We start from the raw sequence: 16,366 nt of genomic DNA, 5'->3' as shown, positions 1-16,366 counted from the left end.
CAGGTCAAGCTGTTGTTCACCATCTTAGCTGTAGAGGGTGCAGGGTCACTGGCCCTCATGTGGGATCCGAACTGGGGCCCTGCTGCTCAGAGCTGGTGTCCCAAGCCAACTCTTAACCAGCACGCCACTCAGCCAGCCCAACAGGCTGGGTTGTTTTGATCAACAGTCTCACAACCACAGCGGCCATTGAGGAGAAATACTGTATTTCTTCTCAGTCTTGCCTTTTGAGGAGAAGCAAGAAATAAGGAGCTAAATCGTGCAGGGAAAGAAATGCCATAGGGAGAGCGTTGATTGAAAATAAATCTGGGTGACAATCAGGGATGACAAAGGGCGATATCAAATGTGAGAGCATATTTTAGTTGGTCCAAGGAGGTGAACCTATGACACAGTGGGTCCTGTGTTGTCTTGGTGCCAATTGACCTCCTGTTCCTCCCTTTCCCTTACTCTCACCAAAATTAAAGTCATGATCTCATGACGGGATTTCTAGAAATTTAGTCTGATACAAAGGCAATCCTTGGGACAAAAGACTCAGAGACACGAATGTCCCTGTCCTCCCTGAGACTAATTACTGAGAAACCTGAGTCTCTACCAGCTCATGATGGCATTTTCTAGTCTGGAGCACATAGTGATGCTAATTAGCTGCTGGGACAAGAGGGATTAAAAACAATAGTTCACACGGCCTCTCTCTTAAGAATACTGTAAAAGCAAAGCCCAGTAGTCTGCCAATTAGTGCTCCTGGCTGTGAAATACCAGAGCAAGTGATCTTGGCCTCTAGGCCCCAGAGAGACTGAGCTGGACAAAAGCCTGTTGTTATAATGCTTCTCTGGTCATTAGCGCCGCCCAGGGGGCAGTGTGAGTGTGGATCACTCCCAGCAATGGCTACAGAAGCAACTCCATAGCGACCAAAGGATGGGTTGAAGACTGTATCACTGGATATGGAAACTCCACCCCTCAGTTCTCACTGCCTAGTACAGATTTTTTTTTTTCCATATGATAGCACTTGGTCAATGGTGACAGACTGAAGAGTGTTCAATTTGTACCTCAGTTTTGGTTCAATTTGTCTTTCAGTTTGTTACTTCCTACGTCATTCTCTGAATTTTATTTCCATGGATCGGGGGCTCTTGCTTGACAAATGCCTATTGCCAGGGACACAGGCAGAGACAAACTCCTCATAGTAATAATCATGCCTTGCACACATCTGGAGCTTTGCAAATATTCCAGAGAACATTCACATATATTCCAGAGAACGCTAAGAGAGGTACAACATGTAGCAGAGGGGCAGGGGGCATGGATAGGGCACGGATCCAGAAAGCAATACTAGTAATCTCAGGGATTTAGGGAAAGTGTGAAATGTTTTATTAGAAACACTTGGTCAAAGGGGGCAGAGCGGGAAGGAAGAAATAAATCTCTCTAACGTGTGAAGGGGAAAACACAGTTTTCATTTGAAATAAAATGGAGGTTCAATACTTAATGTAATCGATTTCCAAACTTAGCTTTCTTGACCAACCCCCATCAAACGCTCTTATCAATCAAATTGTTGAAGAATGTGAGTGTTCTCCATGGTTAAATGCAGAAAAGCCTTTACCCTTCTCTGAAATTTTGTATCTGAAAACTCCACTTGTTAGTGACCTTCTTAGTACTGTCTCAATTAAAAAATATTCTAAAAGAGAAGTCTCTAGAATGTTTCAATGACTTTTTCCACCTTACAGTCAACTCCATCACTGAGGTATCTGTGATCTTTTCTATTCACAGTGCACACTCAAGCTGTAGCTGGAAACCAAAGATGTATGGTTCCCTTGCAACCCTACAGGCATTCATTAGTCAAAGAAACTTCAGTAAAAGGTAGTTGAGAAATGGTGGGTTTTACTGTAATTTCCTCCCTAAAAACCCACAAGAACTGGGGGTAAGCTGGTAAGAAATCTGGATCTAGGCTGAAATTAGAAACTGTTTGATAACTTCAAACCACAAAGCAGGGACCAAATCAAGTGATGATGCTGAAATGGAAACATGCTTTCCAGACCTAAAGCAGAGTGTAGAAATCTCTGGAAGTGAATATGGGGATTTTGAGGAGTCCAGAAAATGTTGTTTTGCTTGAAACAATGATTAAAGGTGTGAATAGGCTTTGGGGGAACAGATGGCCAACATGTGTGTGGGGCCCAGGTTCCATGTTGCAGAGTGGCAGACAGGACCAGGGTAAGTGTACATGCCATCTGCCATGATTCTGAGCTGGACTCCTAGCCTGTTGAAACCACTGGAGGTAAGGTGGAGTGGGAGAGAAAGAAGTAACCTGCTTGTAGCTGCTGACCCACGTTTTCTAAAGTGGAGAATAAACATACATAAAATTACTAACCAAACGTCCTATGACTATAGGCTACACTAAGAATTTCACCAACTTCTCACCTGGGCCAGCTGCTTACTTTTGTGGAGGGAGGACACCCAAGGATAAGGGTGGGTGTACTCCTAGGGCTAAAGGCACTGCTGATTTAGGGAGAAAGAGTTCTGAGCCAGCTTCTTAGATGTGAAGTTGTCTGATGTTTCATCCCTGTATATGCTCCTTCACTTGAACACACACACGTACACACACATGTGCACACACACAGTCATACATGTATGGATGCTACTGTCCACTTTTGAGAAATAGAAGAGAATCATAGTTCAGGGGAAGAATTATCCAGGGGGGAAAAAACCCAGAAGAATTCTCTATACAGTCACAGATAATAAAACAAAAACAGTAACAAGGAGACGATTTGAGAAAAACCATATAAATCCAAAACAAAAAGAGAAATTAGCTAAAGTTTACTGGAGAGAAAATGAGAGATGTGCAAGATTAAGGAAAAGCCAATAAATACACATCATTTTCCTCTCTGAAACAGACTGAAAATAAAGAAACCTCAACAACTATACCATAAAACAAAGATTTGTTAAATAAAGGAAGACCCAATTCTGAAGACTGAGGGAACATATTAAGTTTTGAAAAGAAGCCAAGGGAAATGATACAGAAAAACCAGCCTGGAACACAGTATAGTGACGTTAATGAACTTCAAGACCAAAGAAAGAATCCAGTGAACAGCCGGCTTCCCCCTTCCTACTGTAAAGTCATGTGAAAATGGAATAAATCACCTGGTCCTGGGTATATATGCTGTCAGAATACAAAGAAACAAAGTGTATATGCTTCTGAGGGAAGACATTATGACCCAAGGATTCTGTACTGTGGGAAATGTTCACATATAAAATACAAGGGATGATATTCTAAAATATGCAAAGACATAAGAGTGAGAGCTCTTATAGAAAGAAATACTTAGAGATGAATCTGGTCAACTAAGAGATAAATCAAAATAAAAATTTTGGAATGGGAAAGTCAGGATTCAAAGGAATTGGATATATACTAAATCATTTAAATAGAAACTAAGTTAAACAACTCAGAGAATACTGGTTCTAGAATAGAATGTAAATATTATAAGAATTATAGAGCAAAAAAAGGAAAGATAGAAAGGTTAAGTAGCTAGGAATATAAGTATACTAAATTTGCTTATTCTTTTCAAGTAGAGAATGATTATTTTATCTAAATGATAAACTTTAAAATATGAGTTGTATGATAAAGAAATTCATTTTTAGCTTCATCCAATAAGACAAACTTACAAAACAATATTATGATCTCACAAGTGTAAAAATGCAAATATGTAGAAAACACCTGGAATGATACACACCAAATGGTTACTAGTGGCTTCCTTTGGGAATAATTGGATCCAGGTGTGTGTGTATGTGTGTGTGTGTGTGTGTGTGTGTGTGTGTGTGTGTGTGTGTGTGTGGTGGTATGGGGAGTGTGGTCTGGGATAAAGAAAACAGTAGATTTTTAACTTTATATACTTCTGTACTGTTTTTTTTCTTTTGAATAAGTGTATCTTACTTTCACAATATAAAAAAAAAGAAAAAATAAGTCATTAATAGTGGAAGCATCAGAACTCTAGGATTTAAAATTTTCAATTCCTTAGTTGCTTCGTTAACTAATAGAGAGGCAAGAGGGGCAGCCTTGATCTAGGTGCTTCTTTTAACCTTGACTTCTAATAACACAGAGTATAAGACACAGGTACCGATATTCACAGGGCTACAGAGAGTAGATATGCAATAAAACTGGAAGGAATATATGAATAAAGTATAAAAAGCCATATGAAGAGCAGTCTTTTTCTGGTCTGACATTTCAGAGTTGACCTTTCTTTGACTTTTTTTTTTTCTTAGCAAGAGAATAATACATAAGCTTTGAAAAAATTATACAAAGAAACACATATTGATAGATGTATGTATAGATATACATATAAACTGAGAGAATAAGCTATTGAGAAAATATTCACAAATGTTTAATGGAAGAAATGAATTAAAGACACCTTCCCTAAGTGAAATTCAGTATTAAATGAAAAACATTTCATTAATTCTCTTGTTGATTTGGTAGAAAATATGGTTAAAGGTTTTGTCTGCCTGGTTCCTATTTCTAAATGACAAAATTATTTATCCATATGTTATCCAAAATAATGAGGAAAGCTATGCAACTATAAGGAATTAAAATCATAAGCAAAACAAATTAATCATTAGTTCCTGAAGTAATTTCTTGGCTGCTGGAAGCTATTTGGAAGCTGTAATCATGAAGACATAGACACTTCTTCAACATGTTTTGGTTACTAGTACATAACTTTAAGGCATTAGATATTTAGTTCTTAAAGGAATCAAAGTCTTTTTTTTTTTTTTTTTGCTTTACTGAGAAACTGCAACTAGAATTTATGCACATTTTGATGTGAAACAAGGATTTATTGTTGGTTTGTTTGATAAAGGCATCATCAACTGAGAAGGCAGACGGAGCATAGATGCTGAAGGATGTTAAGTAATTTTAAGCACAGATCGAATTCTTTCCAATTTCCTGATTTGAAAGGGCAAAAAAAAAAAAGGGGGGGGGATGTCTTCCAAAGATAAGGCAAAGTCCAGAGTTTGGTTAATACTGTGTTTATCCTTCTGATCTTCCCCGAGGATTTAAACAGAACAGCACAACACATGGCATTTGATGGTGAAAAACAAGGGGTCAGCAAAGGCCTCCACAGCTCCAGGCGGATTAGAGAGCAAAGGCGGAACCCCAGCACCTCTGCAGATCGGCTTGTACAGATTCAAGATTATGGAATAGCATTGCTGCTACCAAGTGTGGCCTTGTTTACAACTATAGCTGATCTGACTGCTGAGCATGGTCAAGGTCCAGGATTGTATCACACAGAAACTCATTAAACACTCTAGCAACTGCCTCATGTCCCCTGAGCTTCTCCGTTTGCTTTAACCATATGAACTCTGGAAGCTGTGGTTATGAAGAAACAGACATTTATTTCTTCGACATTTTTTGGTAGCTAGCACATGATTTAGCTTGGCTATATTGCTCCTCCAGCCACATACATTCACCAGATATCACCACAGGAGTCACAAATCTCAATAGCCTCATTACACTTCCTACTATTGCCATACAGATTTCGTAGCCTAGGTTCAAAATCACCATCCCATTTTACTGAGCATTTTGATTTTGTTGGGTTGAAAAGATGCTATTAGTATGAGTTTAAAGACTGCACGTAACATTTTTTCTGAGTCTGAATATGTTAGCCTCTTCTCTTCACTAATTACCTTTCAACATAGATGTTCTTTCCCGTCCCAAGGGAGTACAGGCTGAACAGTATGTGGTAGCATGAAATCTGCACGTCACCCACTGAAAAGAACAAAAAGGACCCGTCATTACTGATTATCCATCCCAACACTCCGCCTCCCCCACACAGAAAGGGCCCACCAACAGAAAAAAACGTGTTGGTATCATCCAAGAACCAAAAGCATTTCTCCCTTTCCTTCTCTTTTTCACAAATATAGCCCCCTTTCTACCCAGATGCTTGTTGCTGAACAGGGAGAGAAAACACTGGCAGGAAAATAGCCTCCAGTGAGCCATCCTAGTTCCTCTGTGGGGCTTATGATGCAGATCACACTGCTTTTCAGGGAAAAGAATCATTTGACCAGTGAGTCCTTCCATTTGGGATTCACCACCACCAACACAGAGAGACACTGTAGTCAAATTTTATCCAGAGTGATATTTTCTTCCTTTGAAAGGAAGAATGCAAGAAATCTCAAGTATCTTTGTTCATTTCCTAGGATGACATGTACAGTGTCTCTACCTCTTCAGAGACAGAGCAAAATTCCTCATGTCCCCTTCTTCCAAGCTCTCTGATGGATGTTTTCCCAAAGGTCAATGAGATCATGATTTGGCTATGATTCCTAATGGAAAGACATGCTCTGCACAGGAACTCCCAGAATTTAACCTGTAGTCCACATGCCCCTGTTGATGTCTGGAACTCATAACAATGCTGGGGCTAACTGAACACAGTGAAAACTAATTTCATTTTTTATTTTTCAATAAGCAGGTACATTGTTTCCATGACATGGAATAAGAAGTTTGGACAATCCCCCATCTTTCCCTCCAGCCCCATGGGAATAACTGATTTTCAGTTATTCAGGGATACAGGAGAGACAGCTTTAGCTATTGACAACCAGTTAAATTACATTAAATCATGTGCTGACATTTAAAGTGTGCAACTAAAGCTTGGTGGCAGGATATTTGCCCAAGGGGGCTGTACATGTACTAAAATGCAAATTAAAATAAAACTGACCATCTGTGGTCTTCTGAAGGCTCAGGTAAGGAAATATTAGTAGCTTTCCTTTGCTCCTGGTAGTGAATGAATAAATTAGGGCTTCTTAACAGGAAAACTGGTGTCTGAAAAACCCTGGGAACAAACCTATATCTCCTGCTGGATTGATTACTCAGAAAACCTTTTCAAATTAAGTGGGGATGCCATCACTGAGAGCTAAACTAGCGGGTGGAAAATTCTGGTCCTTAATAACAGTGGGAAAACATGAAATATTATATACTCAAAGCTGGGGATTTCTTCTCCTCCAAGAGTCTACTACCTGATTTTTAAATCTAAGAAGAAAAAAACGTGGAATAATTCTCTCTCTACTCTGCCCTCAAGGGCAACCTCGGTGAATGAGCCACACACGTTCTGTCTGTGGCCCTGTGCATCTAAATCCGTGCCACACAGGAGTCTGACTCACAGAGTAAATCCACCCCGAACTGATGCTGAGCCACGTGCTCAAAGATGGACGTCAGGATGGGGAGCAGCGCCACTGTGGTGTAGTTAATGTTCTGGGAAACGCCTTTAATCTGCGTTCTGGAATGGGTAAACTTCCCGAGCTTCAGGTTTTCGGAAGTCTTCTCTAAGTCCTCCGCAGCATTTTCAAAGAATGCTCGTAACCCGGCCTTCACCAGCTCTGAGCCTGACTTCATGACAGTCCTGTCAGCAAACAAAGTTCAAAACCAGAAGCATATTCTGAAACTTTGGCCAACCAACCCCCTCCCCCCCTTTTTTTTTTTAAAAAAGATTTTATGGGGGAATTGGGGGAGGGGAACAGTGTTGGGGAATTGGGGAAGGAGACCAGCCAAGTTGTTGTTTTTCAGTCTTTGTTTTTCAGCCCACAACGGAGGGTACCAGTCGCCATCTGGCTTCCCATGGGCAACTTGTGACTTCTAAGCTCAAGGTGCCGAGTTCAGTCTTAGTTGCAAGTTGGCGTAGCTCACCACTGAACAGGCAATCTTATTGTTACACCAGCTGAGCCATCCTGTCACCTGTTGGCAGCTCAGCAACAGCTCAGCTCAGGCACAGTGTCACTGGCCCATGTGGGAATCGAACCAGTGGTCCTGTTGCTCAGAGCTTGCGCTCTTAAGCCAACTCTTAACTAACAGAGCCACTCGGCTGGTCCCCCCCAACCCCCTTCATGAAACCAGTGACTTGCACTGCAACCTGGGCAGACATGTGACATTCCCGTCACCCTACAACACTGTGTGAGGAGAGATGGAGGGATCAGTGAGCATCCAGAAAGAAACCCGGATCACACAGTCCCAAAGGGGGCTGGCAACTAGATGCTGTGCTCAGTTTGAGGGACTCTGTGCTGAAGTCTTCAGGAAAACATAGAGAACGACTTAGAATAAAACTGACATTGGTCACCTGCTACCTGTATCATGTTGTGTCTGGCTACATACTTCTGCAAATATCTAATTAAAAGGAGGGTGAGGGGAGTTTTTGTTGCAGCTCTTCATAGGATAAGCAGCTTTTATAAGGCCTAGCTAGAAATACTGGCTCTCCTATGATGTAGGACCTTTTAGGGAGAGAGATCAAAGAAATTAGTCAACTGAAGCTTAGATTTCTGTCAGCTTGCAGGGGTGTCTTAGCTTGGAGGAGGGAAAGGGAGAGGGGCAATCAGACCCTTTTAAAACAGACAGCTTAGTCAGACCACTGAAAAAACCACGTGGGCGTGGAGATTAGCTGTGAGTCTCTGAGGCTTTTCTTCAAAACTATTTTATACAACTTAGGAATGGAACCAAGACTTCGAGTCATATTTTCCATATTTCTACATCTTATTCACAAGATTATGACAGGCTTGTTCCAAGGACGTTGCTCTTTATCTATAGCATTTTCATGACCATCATCCAACCAACCAGAAGAATAAAAACAGGGAAATAAAGTGAGTGAGGTTTGCTCCTAATCCTGTGCGTATTCCTGAGCTACCATATTCCTAACTTTCTAGTCACAGCTTTGCTCAGGAATGGTGATCAAACACAATGACCTACATTTTTTAAAAAAGTGAACTCTCTGTCAAGGCATCCCACATTTCTGGGAGAAAAGATCCCTTGTCCCAGTTGCAAGGGGTTTCAGTCCCCTGGGAGGCTTTGGTCTGATCCTGCAAACTTTGTGCTGTCCTAATATCTCTATAATATGCTTGTTTCTCCCCCAAATCTGAAAATCCCCTTTAATTACCCTTAACTTTTTTTTTTTTTTGGTAACTTTTCTTTGTGTGTGGTGGATTTTCATCTTTTGGCCTCTCTTTTAGGTGGGTGCTGGTCTTCTACATTGGGTTTTAGGATATGTGTCTTCCTTTCAGCTTTGACAAGGGTGCAACATAATATGCTAAAGAAAGCTCCCTGTCAGTCCTTTGCACTGCTTCTCTCTTTTATCTCATCAAATCATTTATGTTTATATAACCAGAATTATATATGTGTGTGTAAACACACACACACACACACACACACACACACACACACACACACACACACACACACCCTCACACGACTTCCTTTCCTCTTCGGCCATCTTGCCCACCAGACCCCTGGGCCATGGGCTCACACTGAACTTTGTCTCTGATTATTTGGTAATCACATCTCTCTGCTTTTCCTTTCTTGGGCCATTCTGACTTTGGAGTGCTATGGTTCCCCTTCCCCAGGATGGTGCGATGGCCTTGCCATCCATGCCACAGCTCTTCCTTTTCTTGTGGAGAATTAGGTGCAAAGTGGCACTTTGCCAAATTATATATTTTGTCTTCTGAAAGATGAATTTCTCAGTAAAAGAAGACAAGAATTGATCAAATGCTCAGCTTTTAGCTTTCAGGATATGCCACGATGGTGGCCTCCGTTATGTGAACTGGAAACCAGGAGTGCTAATGTCAGGGTAAGATTAATCTTTTCCCCGTGTCCCCTCTCTCTCCAGCTCCTATGGAGCTGTGACACATCTTCTTTTCAGTATAATAATGAGTGAGAAGAGAGGGTTAGAGAGGGAGTCTTGAAGAAGCGCTGGAAAAAAATTGGGCAGACTTACCTTGTGTCAAGAGTCTGAGCTAAGATGTGAAGACAGCTCACCATCGTAGTAGAATCACTTCCTAGAATCGAAAATGTCACCTGTGACTCCCCACACCATTCAGCCTGTCTTTCAAATGCAATCTTCTCAATATGCACAAACCACCCACCCAGAAAGTGCGAGGTGTGGGTTCAGAGACAACGCATTTATCTCTGGCCTCACACATCTGCTTCATGATGGATGTTAGAGGCAGAGCTTAAAACATTCATTGGTGTGGAAAATCTGAGCTGTTAAAGGGATAGAGAGGTCATTCATCATACTTCAGACCAATTTTCTGTGGCAAATTTAGGTGACACCTCCGTCCCAAGGCTCAGGTTGTCTGCAGGAGCCACAGACAAAGGCACAAGGTGCGTTCAGGATAATTACAGGGAGGAGTGCAGCCTTTAGGAGACCTCTTTTCACTCACCAAAGAGGGAGATCCTGTGTCGAACAAGAGCAGCAAGTTTGCAGAACAGGCTGAAGCAGAAAAGAATGTGAGTCCGAAAGGTACAGAGATTCAAGGACTAATTTGTGCCTCCCCCACCCTGACACCCATGCTGTAAAACAAACAGCACAGAATGGCACTTTGGGATGGTGCAGTGTTCCGTTCCAGGAATCCTCTGACCACACTAGGAAAACATGTGGTTCCCGCTGTCTCGTTGGAGAACCATGAAAGGGACCTTCCAGACAGCTCCGACCTTACAGAAAACAATCCTGCAACAGTTACAGCATTTTGCAGTGAGCCAGTTGTTGCAAACCATCCCTTGCTAGAACTCTATGTGCTGAAATGTTCATTTGTATGACATTCAGGCAGAAACGAGCATTTTGGAAGGAAGCATATTTTTTCCATCGCTGCAGTTAGATGGCAAACCGTTTTATAGCTTTCACGGTGGGGTGTGAGGCCTTAGTTGGGAGGTGGGCAAGAAGGTGGGACTAGAAGCAAGTTAATGGTTTAGGTATGGGCAACACTGTGCTGAGCCAAAAACGCAGTAAGAAATTGCGTTTGTCCAGGCTTGACCAGGATGCTGTCCTAGCTGTGTCCACGGAAGCTAGGAAAGCCCATCTGCTATGCTCGTGTGCTTTCTGATTCTACTCCATGCTTCCCACTCATGTTTTCTGACACTTTTTTACTTTTCACAGCATCTAATAGAGGGGCTTGTGCAGTTAGCAAAGAGCCCATTAATGTTTCTGAACATGCTGTTGATGAACCGTAGGTTTTAGACTTCAGGGGTGAGAAACTCAGTTATTTCTGGTGAAATGCTTCAAAGCGGAAGCATGCTCTTTATAAATACACAACGACCTTTTTCTAGCTACAGCAGATGGGGTGAGAAGAAACAGATGAACTCAGGGGCAACCCTTGCTGTCAGATGTGCTTTCTGAGGCACCCCAATGCCGGGGCCTGAAATTTCCAAAGGTGCCTCCTTGTCCCTCACAGGACCCCTGATTTAGGTAGAAGCACTGTCAGCCCAGAGTAGTGAGGGACCAGGGTCTCCGGGCACCTCCCTCCCATCTCGGGATTTGAAGGTGATAAAGTATAAGGATCCCACGGGAGAGAGTCTGGGGAGCACTGGCGAATGGCATCCCATACAGAAGAGGTGGGTCAAGGGAGAGGGGTGCAAACAAGAGGGCCCTGGAAATGTGAGCACATTCAGTACAGACACAACTGCTTCTGGGGGAGGGCAGCAAGCGCACGGATGGATCTGAAAGCTATTTGCAAGGCTGATCAGCTCCAGGTTCTATTCCAGCCCTTACAAATGGTGCCTGGCTGAACAAATGTTACATTTCCATGAATTCATAATCTAAAAAAAAAAAAAAGAATAGATGAAGGAAACAGACACACCTGCCCTCTGTTGGATTATCTGAATATCTCACTTTGTTCCCCAATTCCCTAACATCTTACAAAATGCACACTGATGCATCCTGACAATATTTAGGGACTCTGTGGTCAGTAACTGATTCTAAGTACATCTCATTTTGACAGCATGGGTTCCCCCTTTCTTAATAAATGAGCGTAAGTGATTACAGTGCAGAGAAAATGGCACTCGATCTGAGGACTGGGCTTTCCTTCCTGCCCTAACTTACTACCTGGGTCACCTTAGGCACTGCAGTGAACCTGATCAAACCTCAGTTTCATCATCTGCAAAATGGAGATCATAATATGCAGGCAGTTTTCTTAGAATTTAAAGCATCACAATGATACACAAGCGGGCAACAGCTACTACGTATGAAAAATTGAGCTCACTGCTTAGCCATGTTGACTTTCATAGATATGAGCTCAATCCTAAGATTGAATAGCCTCCCAGAGATGGTGATATTTAAAAGCTTGGCCCTTACTAAGTAAAATGTACACTGTTCACCATCAGGGGATGCTAGGGAGTTGATAGTCTGCTTTCATAACAGTCCTCAACTCTTGCCATCTAACCCCTTCCTTGCCATTCGTACATCAAATACAGAGAGAACCTGAGGCATGGTGGAATCCGTCTCTTAGTCTGATTGCACAGCATTACCTGTGTTGTTATCTCTGCTGAGACACCCACATGCTATGCCCAGTGGAATGAGAAGAGGCTGGTGCTTTTGATGAAAATTTTTTTTCTAGTAGGAATTTAAATTACATTATGTTGCTCTAGATTTCAAATCTCAGATCATCCACACCAGAACTTGTAAGATCTGATTTTGTTTTTAAAAAATTTAATCTTAAAAAGCCTGATGAGAATGGGACTGAAAACAATGCTACTGTTTCTTCTCAAGGTTGTGTGTTTGCTTTTCCCAAGCTTCAGAATTACCTTTGCCTTTTCCCCTAAACTTCAGCGTAGAAGTTGACCTGAGTATATAAATTTTCCCCAGGCCCTACTGAAACCCTCAATTGGTGTACTTCTCTTGATTGCCAAATTAATACACAGATAAGTATGAATATATTACTTTGAAAACCAAGGTGATAATCAAAACATCTGCGCTATCAGCCTACAGTTCATTTCTCCAAAAGTCTCACCATTTAATCCCCAGGAATCTGGGGTTTTACATAAGTCACATCAGCACTACGACCTGCTTTTCCTTCTGTAGACTCACCTGGCCACCATTTCTTTCTCCTTATGGGAGGCATACCCGCTGCTGCTAAGGGGCTTCAGAGGGGATGACAGGAAGAAGAGGCGGTGATTGGTGAAGTACTGGTCAACCAGTGGGAGGAGAACCTGGAAGAGCCACCAGAAATTACCTGCTAGGAAGGCATTCAAATTGGTCTTTCGTTTGGTTCCTTTGAAAAAGTTCATTCTTAGTGAGCAAAAAGCCTCTGAACACTGGTCCTGGAATTTCCAGAAAATGCTATCCAGTGAATCTCAGTTTCCAACATATGTTCGTCTTCCATGCCTGAACCTGGAGGCCTTGGGGATATGTGAAAGGACAGGGCCACCAACTAAGGGCCCAAAGAAAAATGAGTAGAGACCCGAGTCAGCACTTTCAGAGGAGTTCTGTGGGTCACCTGCGCTGAGATGTGGCTTCTTGGGCACGGCATCCAACAGGTACACTCTGAGGCCTGGCCGGGCACTACTGGCCTTGTACACCCTGTGTCTGCTTCTCAGAGGACGGCTACCCCAAAGCCTCACATGCAACTAGTCTTCTGAGTAGGGTTGTATGGCAGAGACTGCTTACTGGCACCCAAATTCATTCTTTCCTTCTTTCTCTTAGCAACAGAAAGCCCCATGTTTTAGCTAGGCATGGGCACAAGATCACCCAGCTAGACAATGCATTACCCAGTATCCTTTGCATCAGCTTGCCCTCCCCTTTCCTCCCCCCCCTTCTCACAGGTGTGGCACAGGTAAGCCCGTCTGGACCACACTGACACAGGCTACACCTTAGGAGATGGTGGAGCATCAGAGGAGAGCCTGGGTCCCTGGGTGACGGTGCGGAGCAGAGCGGGCTGCCCACCTCCTGCACCATCCACCTGCCTCGGGACTGTTCCACAGAAGAGAAATATATGTCTGTCTGATTGAAGCCATGGCAATTTTGGATATCTTTGTTACGTCAGCTTAACTTGTACCCTAAACTGTACAGATCCTATGTAGAAAGTGATTTGGTTAAGTACAGAGAGTCTCTTACTTTGGCAAAGAATTTGATCTCCTGGTCATGGGGAGACTTTTCAGTTTTCCCACTGCTGACAATGGCTTCTGCAAAGATACAAGGAACACAAAGTTGGCCGAGTTAAAAAACCAAAACACCAAACAGTCATAGATAACATTGTAGAAACAGAGCAGCTCTTCTAAGCGCCATGAAACGGCCACTTGATTTTACAAAGTATCTTATATTTTACAAAGTACTTTACAGCTTGTGCTGGTTAGTTACTTCTTGCGTCAATTCTCTAAGCTGTTTCACTGCTTTTTTTCTCTATTTTATTGATGAGAAAGGAGCTTTGGAGAGGTTAAGTCATATGCCCATGGTCACAAAGCAAAACAAAGGGAACATTAAAATAGGACAAGTTACATGAAAAATGACAAATGGTTCAATCAAGCCCAGTAGGGAAACCACAGATGAAACTGCTATTTTTTTTGGTGTGGGGAGGGAAACATCTTAGCCACTGTTTCCTCCCCAGAACCATAGGTCTAAATGAATCATGACTAGGTACAGTGTGAAAGCATCACTCCTTGATAATGAAACATCAAACTCTTTGATATTATGAGCTATTATGAGAAGCATACATGTTTGTGATATTTCACAATGATACTTACCCAAATGGGCAATAAACTCTTGAGCAGAATCAACATATTTCAGGATCTTCTTCAAAAATTTATAGGCAAACCTCTTTTCCATGGAGGAGGCATCCAGCTCCATATCCTTCATACCTCTAGGTTGGGAACCGGTAAACCCCAGGAAGTAACAGAGATAACTACGTGACTTTGGTGCACCAGCAATCCTACCTGTGCTGACTTAATTTTCCAAACGTTAATGGTTATTCTGGCTCAGCGCCCTGACTCATCACTTGAATGATTTCCCCTTGCACTTGGCATCTGCTTCTGTGAGCAGGCTACACCTGTACTACAATAGTGTCTGAAAAGATTTTTCAAAAAGATCTTTACCATTCACGGAACAAATATTGAGCTGGGGATACATCAGAGAAGCAAGCAAGGATCCCTGACCTCACGGAACTTACATGCTAGCTGTAGACAAACACAAACAATATATAAAACAAAATAGAAATTACATGGGATGCGGGAAGTTAAGTTTTGTGAAGAAAAGAAAAATTAAAGCAGGATGAAGGGGCCCAGAAGTGCCTGTGAAGTAGGGAAGAGCAGGTTGTAGTGTTAAAGAGAATAATCAGTGTTGCTGTCATTGGGAGGAGGACATCGGAGTAAAGGCTTGAGGCAGGTGAGGAGGTGAGCCGTATGAACATCTGGGAAAGAGCTTTCTGGATATAGGGAGCGGAGGTGCAAAGGTCCTGAGGCGGGAAGATGCATGCCGAATTGAAGGAATATGGCAGAGGCCAGTGTGGGTGGCCTGGAAGTGAGCAGGCAGTGGGGCGGGGTGGAGGGGGACGGNGACTCTGCCAGACCTGACATGACTTCCTGAAGAGCCAAGGCTCTTGGGGTGACTACCCTCTGACCTTGGTTGGCTCTGAAGCCTAACTGCTGTGGTGAAAACGATTGTCTGTACTTCCCTACTGGGACTGGAGTTTCCGTCTTCTCTTTGCTTCCAGTCTGTGAGGTCTGGAGGTGAGTTGCTTTACATCACACTTTTAGAGTATGGCCTTGGTGTAAAGGTCCGCTCATGTAGAGGGGAAAAACCTGCTTCTGGCTCTATCTTAGGAACTAAGACATTCGTTCTTAATCTGAATACTTCAGGCCTGAAAACCAGTCTCACCTCCTGGTCAACCAACCCTAAGGGCTAGAGCCTTAGCTGTGCCCCCCACCCCCCCCACAGGGATCAGAAAGAGCCTGCAGCAAACAGGGGGACCCAGCACATCCTAACAGGAGATGATTGGGGGAGCATTGATGCATGGCAAAGGCCTGGAAGCTTCCTCAGGCTGGGTTCACCAGTTTTTAGATTACACAATGAAATGCAGCTGAAAATGGATGCATACACAGAGGTGAAGAACATGGAGGGGGGTACTTACTTGCACACGGCAAGCAAACATTCTTCTATGGTGTCCCTCTGAGCTTTGGTGAGGGAACGTCCCTTGGAAAGCCTGTATATTGTCTGCAGTGTAGAATCGACCAAGGAGGTACAGTGTTCTGTTCCGGCAAAGAGAGGCGCGCATCGCGTGAGGAGCGGGAGCACGGCAGAGCATATGTACCTATTCAGGGCCAGCACAGCCTCTGTGGTGCTGAGGGAGACCTAGGGAAGGACATGGGGCACAGGTTAATCTTCCCGAGAAGGAGAGCAAAGCTTACCCCACGTACGGAGTTCCCACGAGCTCACACACATACGTGTTTCACAGCAACAGGGTGAACAACTTTGTACCTTCTCATTTGCATTTTAAATGAAAAAAAATCAGATGAAAAGAAAAAAAATGAACTGAAAAGCAAAGGCTGGCTGGCCCTAGCTCATTCCAAACGATCCGCAAACATCCATTCCCCTCAAAAAAGAATTCTAAACCATGATTAAAAATCAGCTGATGATCAGTCTAACCCAACACCCTTGAAGTCTGC

General features: G+C 43.0%; 1 protein-coding gene across 1 annotated transcript in view; it reads right to left on the bottom strand.

The window, feature by feature from the left end:
- The window catches only part of RYR3 (ryanodine receptor 3), a 358,095-nt gene that overhangs the window by 80,242 nt on the left and 261,487 nt on the right, over positions 1 to 16,366 (bottom strand). Inside the window, exons 50-56 of the mRNA XM_019627208.1 lie at positions 14,450 to 14,565; positions 13,824 to 13,891; positions 12,798 to 12,919; positions 10,159 to 10,208; positions 9,714 to 9,774; positions 7,120 to 7,358; positions 5,650 to 5,731 (exon numbers count right to left, since the gene is read on the bottom strand). Of these exons, the coding sequence (XP_019482753.1) occupies positions 5,650 to 5,731; positions 7,120 to 7,358; positions 9,714 to 9,774; positions 10,159 to 10,208; positions 12,798 to 12,919; positions 13,824 to 13,891; positions 14,450 to 14,565 (738 nt within the window). The remainder of the gene's footprint in view (positions 1 to 5,649; positions 5,732 to 7,119; positions 7,359 to 9,713; positions 9,775 to 10,158; positions 10,209 to 12,797; positions 12,920 to 13,823; positions 13,892 to 14,449; positions 14,566 to 16,366) is intronic.

The sequence above is a fragment of the Hipposideros armiger genome, unplaced genomic scaffold, assembly GCF_001890085.2.
Source record: "Hipposideros armiger isolate ML-2016 unplaced genomic scaffold, ASM189008v1 scaffold_724, whole genome shotgun sequence".
Lineage (NCBI taxonomy): Eukaryota > Metazoa > Chordata > Mammalia > Chiroptera > Hipposideridae > Hipposideros > Hipposideros armiger.
Note: the sequence above shows the minus strand (reverse complement) of the source record. Positions and strands in the feature narration are given on the sequence as shown.